The 18349-nt window shown below is 41.1% G+C and overlaps 1 protein-coding gene across 1 annotated transcript in view; it reads left to right on the top strand.

Moving 5' to 3' along the window:
* The first annotated feature begins 1431 nt into the window (after positions 1-1431).
* Positions 1432-18349, top strand: part of LOC126262606 (acetylcholine receptor subunit alpha-like) — a 276417-nt gene continuing 259499 nt past the window's right edge. The window contains exon 1 of the mRNA XM_049959357.1: positions 1432-1509. Coding sequence (XP_049815314.1) covers positions 1458-1509 — 52 coding nt within the window. The 5' untranslated portion in view covers positions 1432-1457. The remainder of the gene's footprint in view (positions 1510-18349) is intronic.

The raw sequence follows: 18349 nt of genomic DNA, 5'->3' as shown, positions 1-18349 counted from the left end.
TACCCATCTAATCTTCAGCATTCTTCTGTAGCACTACATTTCGAAAGCTTCTATTCTCGTCTTGTCTAAACTATTTATCGTCCATGTTTCACTTCCATATATGGCTACACTTCATACAAATACTTTCAGACCGGACTTCCTGACACTTAAATCTATACTCGATGTTAACAAATTTCTCTTATTCCGAAATGCTTTCCTTGCCATTGTCAGTCTACATTTTATATCCTCTCCACTTCGACCATAATCAGTTATTTTGCTCCCCAAATAACAAAACTCATTTACTTTTTTTAAGCGTCTCATTTCCTAATCTAATTCATCAGTATCGCCCGATTTAATTCGACTACATTCCATTATCCTCGTACTGCTTTTGTTGATGTTCATCTTATATCCTCCTTTCAAGACGCTGTCCATTCCGTTCAGCTGCTCTTCCAGGTCCTTTGCTGTCTCTGACAGAATTACAATGTCATCAGCGAATCTCAAAATTTTCATTTCTTCTCCATTGATTTTAATTCCTACTCCTAATTTTTCTTTTGTTTCCTTTACTGTTTGCTCAATGTACAGATTGAATAACATCGGTAAATTGAGCAAACAGTAAAGGAAACAAAAGAAAAATTCGGAGTAGGAATTAAAATCCATGGAGAAGAAATAAAAACTTTGAGGTTGCATTAACTACTGAAAAAGAAATTTTTTTCCCGAGAAGCCGTCGGACCAGGACTTTGTGATAGTTTTAGGGGTAGTAATAATATAGCTCACACAACAACAACAAAATAGTAATAACCACCTCCACGTTAATAACAGATAAAATATTATCTCTGCAACTGTGGGAAGGTGAAACAAACAAAATCTCAGCGCGCAACGAACAGACCGGCATGGCAGCAAGCTGACGGAACCGTAGTGCAAGCGCTAGTGTTTAGAGGTAGGCGAACAGGTTAGCCAACTGCAGATGGCTACCGCGGCTACTAGTCTCGTGTGCCGTGCTTCCCATGTCTCACCCCCATACTTTCTTCGTAGCTGTCAACCCCAGCGTAATCTTGAACAGAATGTCAGAGTATAGTAATGCCACATTCCAAAAGCGCGATCTAAGGGTCGTCTGTAAAAACTTAAGAATCCTAGTACTATTAAGTAGTAGTATTAATACAAAGATAGTTTTTCAGTTGTTTGCCGTTTTATTTTGTAAGAAAGCGTGCTTCGTGCTGCGTTTCTTCCACTTTTCTTCATTTAACAAAGCTAACAGAACCACTCCCCTCAGTTTTGACCATGCGTACTCTCTTGGCCCTCGTAATATGTGAATGGAATGGAACAGAGTGTCCAGCGACTGGGGAAGTATACATGTCGAATAACACTTTAGTAGCATGTGCTTTGTCTGCAGCTGTGGCGGTTTCAGCTGTCGGTGGGCGCGTTCGTGGATTAGATAGCCGCTCGCCCCTGTGAGCTGCGAAAAGTGCGGCAGTAGCGTCATGAACAAGATGTTGCCCACACTGCTGCCGCTGGCTCTGTTCTGCTGCGCGCGTGAGTAGTCATTATTTTCCCATTTGTTCGTAATGTTGTTTACGCTGACCACCGATAAGACGCTCGTGCCCTCTGTTACATCGAACTTTGCGTTTTACAAAGCAGACACATGCACTTGAGCGTAATAAATGAAAGACTTAATTAAGATCACTTTCCGATTGCATTGTTGTAATCGACTGTTCTTTACTGTTGTACGTAAAATTTAATTTTAGTTACAACTGCTTAGTTGCAATTTGTATAAAAATTGAAAATTAGACAAAAATACAATTTTTTATTTATTTATTTGCAGGAGCTGGAATATAAACCCAGGACTTTCTATATATGAAGCAGACACTGTCATCTTTTTTTTTCTTCTTCAGAACAGATAATATCAAAATAATTTTTGAGTTTGTTTTGTATATTGTCCATCATAATCTTTCGAATCCCTCTTTGATGGATGTCGGGAAATCTGTGGTGACAATGTCTCCTTGTCGTTTCTAATTCCGAACTGGAACATACACGTTGTCAGTCTCTGGTTTTAACACCGCCTATATCTGAACGTTGAATGAGTTTGTTCTTTGCATAATCGCCAACTCAGTTTCAGTCCATAATAGGTTTGCCAACGTTGGCAAGTCAAAAGTCGTGACACTGCCAACTTTGGCATGTCAAAAGTGGGTACACTTCAAACAAAATGTAGCACTTAATATATTAAATGTGCAATTGTGACTAATGTTCGTCAGTTTTTATTCTCAGACCAAAACTAAACTACAAGCACCACACTTGAAACTTTAAATATTTAGAAGTTAACAGTGTTTATCTTATACAATGATAGAAATCAATGGGACTGGGGTTGGAACTTACAGACATACCTCCTGTTTCACATACCGGCACGAATACCCACAGTGCACCTTTTCAATTGGGACACACTCTACACTTCGTCATCACTTCATCAACACCTTCAGCTGACCAACTTTTGAACCGTTTACCTTCTAATCATTCATTACGAAATTAACACACTTTTTTCACTTTTTCCTTTCGGGTTTCATTCTGATTCTCATAACTGTCATCACTAAACTCATCAACAAGGCTATTTGTATTTCCACTTAAATCTACCGAGCGTTTTAAATATGAATCACGCTTCGGAGAATCCTAAAAACCTCGTAATATTAATAAAGTTTTGCTCTTACAGGACAACGTTATGTTCGAAACATTTCAATACTCCTTCACTCAATCACTTCATAAATACAAGGACCTCGCCAACACTAGGTATTATGAAAAAGGAGGGTGGGGCGAGCAACACAGTTGACTTTTAAACCAATTGTTTTGTTGCTTTATCTCGTTATTTTAACGTATTGGCTTTGGCTAACAAGAATAAGATGATAAACTTACGAACATGAAATTAAAAGTTATGCCATATGATATGAAGAAAAATAAAATTGTAAAAGCAAACCAAAAAGGTAGGGACTTGAGGATGCCCAATCAGACGCATGTAAGCATATGGGACATTTATAGGAAAGTAGGGGCGATCCCTACAAAATGACAAGCCTATTCCATTACCAGTTTTCTCCAAACGCGAGTTTGTGTACAAGGCTAGTCGGTTAGTGATTACCGATCGGGACTGGTAACGTAGAGGACCAGTGCTTCATTTCTGGTAACCACTAAAATTTTTTCTGTGGCTGCAAACTCTGGAACAGGGCCCACTGAGTCACGTGTTAAGCTGCAAGAAAAAACAAGCAGCGAAATTGACATGCAACCTGCACAAATGTAGACGAATCAAAACGCATTGCTTTAATTTGAGTACTACGCGATATAATTGTTATTAATTCTTGTTATAAGTGAAATCCAAAATCCGATTTTACAACGAGGAAGAAAAGCAAAAAACACAGAAGAAAGGCGAATGAGGTGGGGAGACCAAATTACCTAAAACTCTCAGTTACAGTCCTAAGTGCCTAATTACACGTTTGTGCTAAGCATGGTTTACTCCGGAGCGAAAACATGCGAACGGGAATTCTCTCTGGTAAAAATGGTAGGCAAGCGTGAGAAATATTCATTCTGTCGCGTTCGGCTTGCATTCGCTGGTGCTCGCTCGTGTTCCGCTTGTTGTCGACCTTTTAGTGAACCGTCAAAGTGAATTCGCGTCCTCTACCTCTACGTCTACATTTACATACATACCCGCAAGCCGCCGTAGCAGAGGGTACCCTGTAGCACTACTAGTCATTTACTTTCCTGTTCCTCTCGCAGATAGAGCGAGAGAAAAACTACTGCCTACATGCTTCCGTATGAGCCCCAATCTCTCTAGTCTTATATTCGTGGTCCTTAAGCGATATGTACGATGGCGGCAATAGACTCGTTCTGCAGTGAGCCTCAAATGCAGGTTCTCTAAATTTTCTGAAAAGTTTTACTCGAAAAGAACTTCGCCTTCCCTCCAGGGATTCCCATTTGAGTCCACGAAGCATCTTCGTAATACTTACGTGTTGTTAGAACCTACTGGTAAAAAATCTAGCGGCTCCCCTTTGAATTGCTTCGATGTCTTCCGTTAATCCGAAGCCGTGCGGACCCCAAACATTCGAACAATACTCAGCAACGGGTCGCACTAGTGTCCTACTATAAGCGGTCTCCTTTACAGATGAGCCACACTTTCCCAAACTTCTTCCTGTAAACCACTGTCGACTATTCGCCTTCCCTACCACTATTCTTACATGATGATGCCATTTGATAATGCTTTGCAACGTTTCGCCTTGATATATAATCGACGTGACTGTGCCAAGGAGCACACTGTTAATGCTGTATTCGAACATTTTTCTACTCATCTGCATTAACTTCGCGCTAGGAACACTGTAAGAATTCGTCTGCTGTATTGTTTCCGAAATACTTTCGTTGTTGATATGAATAGCGTGTGTGACAAATTGGTCTGAAGAAAATGTAATGTTGTTGATACAGTGTCCCACATAAAAACGGTACACCTCACGGAGCTGCTAATCATCTCTAGTAGAATTGCTTACGATGTGGTAACACTGCCCCGTAAGTTGGCTACACTGTCTTTTATTGGACAGTTGAGCGCAGCTGTGTGATCATGCGTCTGTTGTTCTGAGAAGCTCGTAACGCTGAGCTCTTACAGAAATGGGCCAGTTTGCATTAGAACAGCTAATTGACATTTCGGAGTGTTACATAAAGACGGGCTCCATCAGGGAATGTAAAGAAGTGTTTCAAGCGAGGTATCCTGGTTGGAAACTCCCCACAACCAGCACCATTCAAGATCTGTGCAACAAATGGAGGGCTGTAGTATACGTTCAAAATGTGCAGAGGAATAAGCGACAGACAGTGAGGACACCTGTAACTATAGAAAGAATTCACATGGTCATTGTGAGAAGTCCCCTCAAGTCGTTAAGGAGGTTATCGCAGCAGGTTGGTGCATCTCGTCAATCGTGTGGTGGTGGTAAGTTCCTATTGGACCAAACTGCTGAGGTCATCGGTCTCTAGGCTTACACACTACTTAATCTAACTGTAACTTACGCTGAGGACAACGCACACACCCAAGCCCGAGGGCGGACTCGAACCTCCGACGGGGCTCGTAAATCGTGTCATCATGCATTAAAGGATATGAAATTACACGCCTATCGTGTGATTGTGAAGGAAGAGTTGAAATTTGAGTTGAAATCATGGAAAAGGAGTTCATTAGTCTAACTGGCTGTTAACATCAGTTGCTAACGGTTGCTCATACCCCTTGCTTTGCTTCGTGGAGACGAGACCTGTCTTAATTTGTCAGGTTATGTGAACTCCCAGAATTGTAGATATTGGTCGCAGGACAACCCACATAATTTGCATGAAGACCCTCTCCACTCATAGAAGATAGGTGTTTGGTGTGTGTTGCCTGGCATGCGTATTAGTGACCTCTTATTTTTTAATTACTCCTTAATCAGTGCCAGATATCTAGAGAGCTTTCACTCTTTCTAAGCATAATTAATAAATCCAGAAAAGCTGTATACATTATTCCAATAAGATGGAGCAACTGCTCACACAACCAATCAAAGTATGGCCCACATCACCACACGTTCCTTGAAGACAAGACTTGAAAGTACAGGCCTCTGGCTCTCAAGATACCCAGACTTAATATCGTGTGATTTCTGTTTATGGGCACATTAAAAAGCATGCAGTGTATGCAGACAGTCTTCGCAGAATAAACGCTCATACACGGAACATCACTAGAGAAATTAATAACATCACGCCTGCAGAATTACAGCGTGTTACTGGTAACGTCATCACACAGTCAGAGATGCCTGGACGCCCATGGCCACCACTCCCAGTGTCTCTTACAAACAGCTAACTGCATGATTTTTAACGTTACTACTGCCTGTTCTTTTTTAGTTAGCTCAGTATTACTTGAATCTTGAGTATGAGGCGTAACGGTTGTATGTGGGACGCCCTGTATAATATTTAGAACCGTACAGAGAGTGTGACGAGACAGGCCCCCGCCACGCACAGCGACACTGGGGGTGCAAGTGATCGAAAAAGAAACAACAGAGATACAAGGTTCAAGGATTAAACCCAGAGAGGTAAATGAGTTCTTCTAACCCTTGGGTTCCTATTATCTGCCTACGAGAAGAAGACTTTCTCTCCTCCGCCCATTGATCTACTAAAACGGCAACAGATGCTATTATCCTTCTCAGAAAAACTGATTAGGCATTTATGTGCCTTTTAGAGATGTGGTCTGAGGCATTAACAAAACTTGATTGTACCAACAAATCGCTGCAAGGAAATAGTGTTATCGCTATTTACTTATTTATTTATTACTTAAACCTGAGTGTCTAAGGTGGATTGTACACTGAAAATTCACTATACCGGCTAATTCTGGAGGAATAGTAAATATTTTAGGAGTTGGGAGAGTAGACAACTTCGAATAAAGTATTCCATATAACTGATGTCCAATTTTCATTGGTTGCAGAGACGCATCTTGTAAAATGTAACCAAAACAAATACTTTCAGAAAGTGTTAACAATAGACAAACGATTAACTTAGTTTTCATAGTTTTCACCTCCGACTTCAATGCTTTTTCGAATTCTCTTGGCATGACAACGTGTACTACTTATGAGGTCGCCTTGGCGTTATTTCATTAGAGCAGCGTTATTCATAGTTCAATGATCAATGCTTCTCTGGTGTTTACGTTTTTTTTGTAGACTTCACTGGGGATACTGTTGGCCAACAAACAAGGCCATTTCTCCTGATCCATCTTCGGAGAATGCTAGCACTAGATGATACTGTGTCACCTGACCGTTAGCATGTGCAGGGGCCCCCATCGTGCTGAGTACATACCCATTCTTGTATCAAGAGCAACCAATTATACTGGAAGCTCGTTTGCAAGAAACAGGGCCCAGTAAGAAGATGCGATAACACAACACATACAGTCAACCGATTGTCTATCATATCACTACACATTTACAGAAAAGCGTTTCTGAAAATGTTTGTACACAGTCATATGAGTTACAAGTGTTACTGATACCGTCAAGAGTGAAAGTGGCTTTGTCAGTAAACAATATCACTGGGATTATTCGATGCTTTAAAAACAAAATGCCAATACTCTACCTTCAGCTCCTTCTCGAAGACGTTGACTCCTTCGTAAATGATAGTGGTAGAAACCGTGCATATGTAATGTGCGCCATATTAATGTGTGGTGGTACACCGATACATGCAGAAATCCTGTGTGTGCTTGTTGAAAGACTACATTCTGTCAACTGAGTAATGCCTTCTGCTTCATCGACACTCTTAATTAGTGCGTTCAGATGAAGTATGATTGCTGGGCACTGCACTGGGCTCACACAGTTCAGTGGAAGCATGAGTAAACACTCTTGGATCTGGTTGTCTGTGGTTAGGATATAGTGTGCTATACTATCTATTCTGAAGGTGGCAGGGGTAAAATACAGGGAGCGAAAGGCTATTTACAATTTGTACAGAAACCAGATGGCAGTTATAAGAGTCGAGGGACATGAAAGGGAAGCAGTGGTTGTAGCCTTTCCCCGATGTTATTCAATCTGTATATTGAGCAAGCAGTGAAGGAAACAAAAGAAAAATTCGGAGTAGGTATTAAAATTCATAGAGAAGAAATTAAAATCTTTGAGGTTTGCCGATGACATTGTGATTCTGTCAGAGACAGCAAAGGACTTAGAAGAGCAGTTGAACGGAATGAATAGTGTCTTGAAAGCAGGATATAAGATGAACACCAACAAAAGCAAAACGAGGATACTGGAATGTAGTCGAATGAAGTCGGGTGATGCTGAGGGAATTAGATTAGGAAATGAGACACTTTGTTTTGCTCTTTGGGGAGCAAAATAACTCATGATGGTCGAAGTAGAGATGATATAAAATGTAGACTGGCAATAGCAAGGAAAGCATTTCGGAAGAAGAGAAATTTGTTAAAATCGAGTATAGATTTAAGTGTCAGGAAGTCATTTCTAAAAGTATTTGTATGGAGTGTAGCCAAGTATGGAAGTGAAACATGGACGATAAATAGTTTAGACAAGAAGAGAATAGAAGCTTTTGAAATGTGGTGCTACAGAAGAATGCTGAAGATTAGATGGGTAGATCACATAATTAATGAGGAGGTATTGAACAGGATTGGAGAGAAGAGAAGTTTGTGGCACAATTTGACTAGAAGAAGGGATCGGTTGGTAGGACATGTTCTGAGGCATCAAGGGATGACCAGTTTAGTATTGGAGGCAGCGTGGAGGGTAAAAATCATAGAGGGAGACTAAGAGATGAATACACTAAGCAGATTCAGAAGGATGTAGGTTGCAGTAGGTACTGGGAGATGAAGAACCTTGCACAGGATAGAGTAGCATGGAGAGCTGCATCAAACCAGTCTCAGGACTGAAGACCACAACAACAACAACAACTCTCTACAAGCAGTAGCACCGTTTCCATCACAATACCCATATACAATTAAGATACCGGATTACTCAAAAAATGGTTCAAATGGCTCTGAGCACTATGGGACTTAACTGCTGAGGTAATCAGTCTCCTAGAACTTAGAACTACTTAAACCTAACTAACCTAAGGACATCACACACATCCATGTCTGAGGCAGGATTCGAACCTGTGACTGTAGCGCCGGATTACTCAGTATTTGTAAATACACTGAAGGGAAAAAAAACAGTGCACTTTTTTAGAGTTTGCCAATTGACTCGAGATTTATTGTAGCAACAGTGCGTATGAAATGATTACATTTACAGATTAATAGCACCAGTGGCTCTGAGGTAACAGGTATCAATCCATGCGATGACACTAATAGCAATGGTGTAGCCTCCACGGGTAGCAATGGCGCTGACTGTGGTATACAGTCGATTATGCAGATGGAGAATACTGTCCTTGTGCCACGCCTGCTCGACCTGCTCGTGTAGTTCTGTAAGAGTTGTTGGCTGACGACTCCGAGGAGTCATTTCTTGTTCCATTGTATCCTACATTTGCTCGATTGGAGACAAGTTGGAAGATCATACTGGCCAGGAGGTTTCTGCACGCCTTGCAGAGCACATTGAGTTTCACGGGCGGTGTGTGGGCGAGCGTACTCCAATTGGAACATCACATCATCTTTCTGTCGCAGGAACAGCAATAGAACGGATCAAACAACATTCTGCGCGTACTGAGTGCTGGTTAGCGTCCCTTCCAGAAACTCCAAATGTGAACGACAGTTGTAATATATCGCAGCACAGCTCAAAAACCTGATGCGAGGCGAGTGTGTCGTGGACGAATGCACTCTACAGCACAGCACTCAGCAGGTCTACGTCATACAGGCAAACGACCATCGCTTACGTGCAGGTAGACTCAACTTCATTGCTGAAGACTACGGCGCCATTCCATATTCCAAGTTATCCTCTGACAGCACCATTCGAGCTGTGCACGTCGATGCTGTGGCGTGAGTACTAATAACCGGTTCGCAACAGTTCGTGTTGACATGTCTGGGTTCACAAGCCCTCTTATCTGTTCTCTGGTAGTTGTATGATCTGCCACTGCTACCCTTACAATACGACGAGCCTGGCGGGCGTCTGTACTGCGTGGACTTCCAGAACCTCGTGTATGGGTGTGAGAATGTTCACATGACCAGTATACCAGTATCATTACACAATTGACAGAGCACGTCCAGCTTGTATGGCAATTCTTCGAAACGACCATCCCACCACTCGGAAGGCCACAATTTGACCCATTTCAAACTTGGTCAGTTGGCTACAGCAAGAATGAGTATGCATCTGTGGCATGGCTGCCTGCATGTTTCACACGTTTGCACCACACTCAACCTTCTGGCTGTGAGCACTCCCTATTAAAGGGTAGACGCAGATGGCGCTCTGGTGAGTACGTCTCTGCACTATCTGTTGGTGGACGACGATGAACAAATTATCGGTGCATCTATTGTCTCCCAAGGGGTTTCGCTATCATTGGATCAAAATCGACGTCGTCTTTCCACGTGCACTATTTTTTTCCGGGAGTGTATGTGGACATCCTTAAAGGATACAGTAGATTTGGCCAATAAATCACAATCACAGTTGAAAAATACAATGAAACTATGGTGTGGCGTTATTTGCCATGAGTCCCCGTCTGAGGGTGTTTGACACCACTGCAGCGACGTGCACGTTGATGAAGATGAGATAAAATCAGGGGTATAAATACGGGGGGGGGGGGATGGAGAAGAATAAGGGAGCGAACAGCTGCCCCCCCCCTCTCCAACACCACCACCCCCCCTCCAGAATTAAAGTTTGCCTGTTGAACACTTAAAATGACTGTTAAGAGTGCAAAGTTGGGCAGCAGCGAGAAGCTGCGATATTACGCTGAGCTTCGGCTCTCTGCTTGTTATTGGTAAATGTCGATATCCTTCGTGTCGATTGTCTTATGTTTACGACTGCTGCGAACTCTGGTGATCTTCCTAGAATGCGGAGTTGTTTATTCATGTATTCAGTGAATAACCGTCAATTATTTGGGCCATCTATTCAGTTTAGTTCTTATAGCATGACATGTTTCTAAACTGGTCATTTCATTAGGAAGTCGGAAATTTTAAGTCTCCCCTCCCTCCCACCCCCCTTGGAAAAATTTCTGTAAGTGCCACGAGTACACCTAACACATAATTTGGACGTACTTCTAATCGTCTAACAACAGCTGGAGTCTGTGTTATAGGGTGGTTGACAAGGTAACCTTATGACACAATAAATGTAAGTTTTGTACCATCCGTTCAATATTAAAGGATGGGGCTTACCACTTAAGGGCGGATGTAACGGAAAATGTAAAAAAATTATTTAAAAAATCATTGCGGCAATATTTATTAATGTACAAATCTAAAATTTTGGATGTATAAAGGAAAAGAGCTGTGGTTTAACGTAAAAATATAATAAAATATGCAGTATTAATACTTTGCCAGAAATTTGAATTTTTAATTTTTTTATTTTCTTTTTTTATAAAAAGCCATAACTCAAATTCTAATCATGCGATTAATCTCAAAATATTTTAGTGTCCTGAGAAGGTTATAAGACTACTGAACTACAGTTATTAATTTATGGTACAAACTGCATCATTAACAGAGTTTTCAATTTTGCACGTCCAAAATTAGCTTTTTTTTCTACATACAGTCACCTAAAAATCATAATGTAATTGCAGGATCTCGTATCTTTTAGTTCCAGGGAGACAGCAACACGTTGCGAACAGGTTCTGAAAATTTCATAACATTAGCAAATATGCTTTTTGAGAAAAGGCTTCTACGAGGTGCATTCAAGTTCTAAGGCCTCCGATTTTTTTTCTAATTAACTACTCATCCGAAATCGATGAAACTGGCGTTACTTCTCGACGTAATCGCCCTGCAGACGTACACATTTTTCACAACGCTGACATCATGATTCCATGGCAGCGGCGAAGGCTTCTTTAGGAGTCTGTTTTGACCACTGGAAAATCGCTGAGGCAATAGCAGCACGGCTGGTGAATGTGCGGCCACGGAGAGTGTCTTTCATTGTTGGAAAAAGCCAAAAGTCACTAGGAGCCAGGTCAGGTGAGTAGGGAGCACGAGGAATCACTTCAAAGTTGTTATCACGAAGAAACTGTTGCGTAACGTTAGCTCGATGTGCAGGTGCGTTGTCTTGGTGAAACAGCACACGCGCAGTCCTTCCCGGACGTTTTTGTTGCAGTGCAGGAAGGAATTCGTTCTTCAAAACATTTTCGTATTATGCACCTGTTACCATAGTGCCCTTTGGAACGCAAAGGGTAAGGATTACGCCCTCGCTGTCCCAGAACATGGACACCATAATTTTTTCAGCACTGGCGGTTACCCGAAATTTTTTTGGTGGCGGTGAATCTGTGTGTTTCCATTGAGCTGACTGGCGCTTTGTTTCTGGACTGAAAAATGGCATCCACGTCTCATCCATTGTCACAACCGACGAAAAGAAAGTCCCATTCATGCTGTCGTTGCGTGTCAACATTGCTTGGCAACATGCCACACGGGCAACCATGTGGTCGTCTGTCAGCATTCGTGGCACCCACCTGGATGACACTTTTCGCATTTTCAGGTCCTCATGCAGGATTGTGTGCACAGAACCCACAGAAATGCCAACTCTGGAGGCGATCTGTTCAACAGTCATTCGGCGATCCCCCAAAACAATTCTCTCCACTTTCTCGATCATGTCGTCAGACTGGCTTGTGCGAGCCTGAGGTTGTTTCGGTTTGTTGTCACGTGATGTTCTGCCTTCATTAAACTGTCGCACCCACGAACGCACTTTCGACACATCCATAACTCCATCACCACATGTCTCCTTCAACTGTTGATGAATTTCAATTGGTTTCACACCACGCAAATTCAGAAAACTAATGATTGCACGCTGTTCAAGTAAGGAAAACGTCGCCATTTTAAGTATTTAAAACAGTTCTCATTCTCGCCGCTGGCGGTAAAATTCCATCTGCCGTACGGTGCTGCCATCTCTGGGACGTATTGACAATGAACATGGCCTCATTTTAAAACAATGCACATGTTTCTATCTCTTTCCAGTCCGGAGAAAAAAAATCGGAGGCCTTAGAACTTGAATGCACCTCGTAATACTGTAAAAACAGGAAACCATATGTAATGAGCTTCAAAGATTGTCTTCTCATACTTCTACATATAATAAGCTTACCTCAGTTTTAAAATCCTCCATACTGATACTCCTCATCCTCCAGGTTTTGTCTTCTCTCCTCTCCATATCTGCCTGGCCTTAATTTTTAGGTAAGACACTGATCGTTAGTTTTATTGACCTTGCTCTCGTCGATGGTGTAAAATGCTTTTTTTGTAACCATACCAGGATCTGTACCAACTCTGTTCAGAACTTCAATTCTGCCATTATTTCCATTATTGTAACATAAAACTGCATCATAGACACCTATTTTGACTACTTCAAGTCCATAGAATGTCCTTTTTGAGCATCGAATCCAAATTGAATTATTGAGGCTTTCATTTGCATTTTGTGTCTTTCCGTGAAGACACTTCCTCAATAAATTAGAGTTTGCAAGAAACCTGAATGTGAGCTTAATTACATTCACAACAGGTTCTGGTAATGAGTGCTTATGTGAATATGTCTCATTTCTATTGTCTTTCACAGATTGTGCATTGGTACTTGGTCAGTGGATCGTTTGTGGAAAAAAATTGCCCACGTAGCACTCCTCATTGCCTCTAAATTATGTGCTTTTCCTGATAGTCTCCCACAAAATAACTGAAGAGAATCAGTTTCTTTCAGAGTAAGCCTCCCTTTTCCGCCTAGTGATTTTCCATCCTCAAGTACTTCACCTTTCTTCTCTTTCAGCAAGCAATGACGCTACCACCAAGCCTCTTTTGGATGTGGCCAGTACGTTCCAACTTTTCTATTGTTGTATTATTCAAACTTTTATCTGTTACAGCCTTTAATGGTGAGCTATTAGGTATATCTAACACCATACTGGTCCTCAGATCTGGAGAACATCCTCACACCTGCAGCAACCTCCATGCCCCCATTTGAGCCACTATAATTTTTAGAGCATGCTACTGCATGCTTTTCTTGCCACAGTCTCTCACTGTCTTCATTGTTGGACATTTTCCTTGTTGCACACTGGTGTAAATATTTAGACATAATTTCTACTTCTGTAACTTTACCCGAGTCAACACTAATAACAGATGTAACTCCATACAGAGATGTGTGATCCCTTTTCATCCAGGTCCCATCTGCAGACAGACACAGGTCGGTAACATTTGTAGGAGATTCAGTGTCATGAACATCTACCCCACGATCTATTTCTTTTTGGTTTACTAAAACCAGTTCTCCCACTGCTTTCTTCATAGAAAGTTTGGCAGTATCGCATACATCAGACATTTCTTTATTTATTTTTTCAAACCTTCCGCAAGGTGGAGGCATGTTCAGAAAACCATACAATAAATTACCTCCTTTCCTGCCTTGTCCAAGGCATCTCAGAGCATATGCCAACCTAAAATTGGTTTCCTAGGTACCAGTGTCAGTTTTTCTGGAGGAGGAAACTGAAAATTCATAGCCACACGAGTTACAAATTAATTTAAAATCATAAGCTGTTCCTACTCTTCTTTCTTGAACAACTATCATGCAGTCTGTATTTTTACAGCTAACTCATGAACATGAAAACTTTATAGCCTGGCAGAGAATCGCTAAGTCAATAAGTCTGAATCCAGGGCAGTGCATATCAACATCATTCATGTACCTGTACAATTCTCCTGTCCCAAGTTTTGATGCTGAAGCTGAGAGCTTATGTTCTTCATTTCGAGCTGCTTCCTCTTTTTTGTCAGTAAACCAATTTCCACGAGACCTCCATTTCCTAAACACAGTTTTTCCACCACCCATTACACATAAATCTTGACTTCCACATAAAGGTTTGTGAATTTAACCTTCCACCTACTATTATGTGTTAGTATTTTCAAAACATAAATAAACAGCATGCAAAAAAGTTCTCTGGCAAAGATATACATGTCAGCCAGAGATATAGATGTCAGCCAAAGATATCGAAAGAAAATAGCCTTCACACTGACAAAAATTCTGCTGAAGCGAGCAGTTTCCCAAATGTCGGAAAAGGGGGAAGTGGCTGGCTGCTAGTGCAAAGATAATCAGTTAAACAATTTAAAGGCATTTCTAAAGCTGCTATCACGATAAAATTCACACACAGCATAGATTAAACTGTGTAGATCAAGAAAATAATATTTTTGAAAAATCGATTTTTGGGACCAAACTCCATTACATCCACCCAGAAATAGTCTGTTTCTAGTAACCTTGTAAATGCTTTAAAATTAGGATAATGCTTCAGAAGACAGGCCCATTGGGGAAAAAACACTTTCAGAGAGGAAATATGATTTTATACGTACTTCAATGAGAGAGTAATGTTTGTAAATGAACGAAAAACGTTTCATTACTCACTTAATTACAAGTGTGTAAATACCATTTCCACAGGTCCTGCTGTAGGGGGGAAGGTGGAGGCGACAAAGAAGCCATCTTATAATTTGGTACACCTAAATATATTATTTTGATTCCGACTCATATTTCATTTAGGTAACAGTTTCAAAGGTCTTCTGATCCTTGCCCTGCTATGCTACACTCCCAAATCATGCTTTATCACGCTCTTTAGAGAGTATTTTGAAATTACGTTCGTCCTAAAAACAGCAAAAAACACCTTTGTGAAAGAAAATGTTGAATAATCTAATTCAGTATGGCGGGTCCGTTTGGGGGAGGGAGTCTCCTGCAGTGCCTACAACATTTGCAGCTCACTTCACGATCTGACCACTTGCTGTGACCAAGCGATGTGGTGTAGTGGTTAGCACACTGGACTCGCTTTCGAGAGGACGACGATTCAACCCCACGTCCGGTCATTCTGCTTAGGTTTCCCGTGATTACCAAGGGTGTACCCAGGATCTGAACTGGGGGGGGGGGGAGGGAGGGAGGGGGCTGGTCATACTAGTCTCAGGAAACAAGGACTCGAGACAACATACAGCACTCCTTACTAAATAAAACAGTAAACCAGCGAAAAACTGCTTTTAATAGACATTTTAAATACAAGAATGAACTTGTACAATCCGAGAAAACATGCAGCATTTCTTATTAAATAAAACAGTAAACTAGTAAAAAACTGCGAATATCTTCTAGGGGCAGCTGCCCCCCCCCCCCCCCTCCTTCACTCGCTGGGTACGCCCATGGTGATTACCTTAAATCGCCTCAGGAAAATGCCGGCATGGATCCTCTGAAAGGGCACGGCCGACTTCCTTCCCATACTTCCCTAATCAGATGGGACCGATGACCTCGCTGTTTAGTCCCTTCCCCCAAATCAACCAACCAAATTGCTGTGATGGAAATGACGCAAGAAAGTAACAAAGTTTCATGAAAGCTCGTTACAAATACGTTCATGTTCATATCTGGTGCGTTGTAGCTATGAATATGAAATTAAATTAAATTAATGCCACAGGTCAAAGTCAAGTAGTTCACTGTGTAAAGGCTAGTGCAGCGTCATTTAGTGTCAGGCCGTGTAAATTGCCAAGTATGGTGGCAAGCTTCACGAAAACTCACGAATTCTGTTGAAGAGTTCTGAGCAGTACTACGAGGAATGGCCTCAAGAGATGCTAGATAACCTATATTGCACGGTAAAGTTACTCGAATGGAGTGGTTCTTAACGTACAAAGTAAGAAACTGCAAAGTTACTTGACGCAAACTTTTAGGTATGATGCGGTTCAATTGTTTAGTAATTTTTAACATTTTTATGCAGCGACAGCAACTGATATTGTTTATATAAGAATATACAGCCTACAGTTGCAGGTTAACTTTATCGTTTCCCTAGGTTTCAACGTTAGTAATCACGTCTTCTTCAGAACCTGCAACAAGTTACTATTATAATGCGCTAGTAAATTATATTTGGTATGGTCATCCTACAGGATGCAACATGTAGTACTTACATAAAATATTATTTCAATGTTTGCCAAAAACGGGCCATGTCCTAAGTCAACTTTATAAAACTTTATGCATAACCATAAGGTTTTGTCGCTTCTATTAAACAAACTGTAGCAGATTCACTTTAAGCCCGTTGTGTGGGCCTCGTCGTGTGACTAGAGACTGCGGACCGCGAGGGCTTCGCGGTCTGCCTCACAGAGGGCGGCACTCGTTTTAGGCAAACATTTAAATAATATTTTATGTAAGTACTACACGTTGCATCCTATAGGATGACCATACCTAATATAATTTACTAGCGCATTATAAAAGTAACTTTTTGCAGGTTCTGAGGAAGACGTTATTAGTAACGTTGAAACCTAGGTAAACGATAAAGTTAACCTGCAACTGTAGGCTGCATATTCTTATATAATCAATTGTTTACATCGCCGCCTCATGAGTGTGAAAGAGAAGGGTCTATTATGTTAGATGTTCCACTACTTTTGCTTAAATAGGGATGACTTTCGAGTTAAAATAAGAAAAACAGCAAGTTATGTGTGAACAGTCGTACGGCAATCACGCTTTTTCATTTAAACCCAAAAATCTTCAAATTAGATGTGTAACTCATACAAATATAGCTCGCCACACTCCAATCACGCTCTTCAGTTTACCCAACGGAGTTAAGTAATCGACGAAAAAAATAATCTACAGACTGCCATACTAATTACTGACATGTTTAAGGAACTGTTATGGAGCCAACAGCTCAAAAAAGACCTCTGCCAGTATCAGTTAAATCATTTTTTCAAACAAGAGTAGCAAAACTGGAATGACCTAATGAAGACCTCAAAGAAAGTGATGAAGATACGTTAGTAATTCAGGAAGTAGTTAGTTCAGAAGACAGGTACAATTAAGTTAACGTTTCTCCATTTCCAACTACATCTGTCAAAAATTACATTTCTTCGTTTATTGACAGAAGTAATTTAAGCAATGCTGAGCGATTTGAAATATTAATCAATATACTAAGAAAGCATTTGACGTGGACTGTTTCATAACATGCAGTTTACAGACGCTACATACTCGCGATTTACGGAGCAATTTACATTACCATCAGTAGGCAGTATAAATGGGCAAACTCGTTCATTTTTTTGGAACAAGTTCACTGGTATCGTTCCTTTTTGGGAAACGTTCAGTTATACTCATTTATCGTTCCTTTGTATCTAATTGCATGCTATACGTATTTTAGATAAATTTCAGGGAAAAATGTCAAATACACCCAAGAATTACTTCTGCATAATAGATGCACTGATTAATTCACGCCGGCCGGAGTGGACGTGCGGTTCTAGGCGCTACAGTCTGGAACCGAGCGACCGCTACGGTCGCAGGTTCGAATCCTGCCTCGGGCATGGATGTGTGTGATGTCCTTAGGTTAGTTAGGTTTAAGTAGTTCTAAGTTCTAGGCGACTGATGACCTCAGAAGTTAAGTCGCATAGTGCTCAGAGCCATTTGAACCATTTGATTAATTCACGTAACAGGTTGTTCACTTGGATTTCATTAGCTTCATGTATTCTCAGAACGCATCACGCTAGTCAGGTGTTGTGACAGACCAATAGCCCGAAGCCGGGCAGAGAGAGCGCAGAACAAGCTGAACGGAAGTACGAATTAGGGAACCTGTTCGCGACACAGTGCGGACAAACCCCAGCGTCATTCACTTTCGACAGAAATTCGTAGTTGTAGCAAGTATAAGTCTTAATTTTCAGTTCGCTTACAGAAAACTGTATACGTTCGTGTGGACATTACTAGCTTGAAATAACTGTAAGTAAACTATAATCTGTCAAACCAACATTCATAATTTTCTTTTACAGTATGTGGTTATGTAAATTAACTACACATCGAAGTGTCGTACTGAGTGGCAAGTGAACATTTATACGGAAAATTAACGACTTCCGACACAGGAGCCAAAAACTGTT

This window comes from Schistocerca nitens, chromosome 6, assembly GCF_023898315.1.
Source record: "Schistocerca nitens isolate TAMUIC-IGC-003100 chromosome 6, iqSchNite1.1, whole genome shotgun sequence".
NCBI classification, from domain to species: Eukaryota; Metazoa; Arthropoda; class Insecta; order Orthoptera; family Acrididae; genus Schistocerca; species Schistocerca nitens.
Note: the sequence above shows the minus strand (reverse complement) of the source record. Positions and strands in the feature narration are given on the sequence as shown.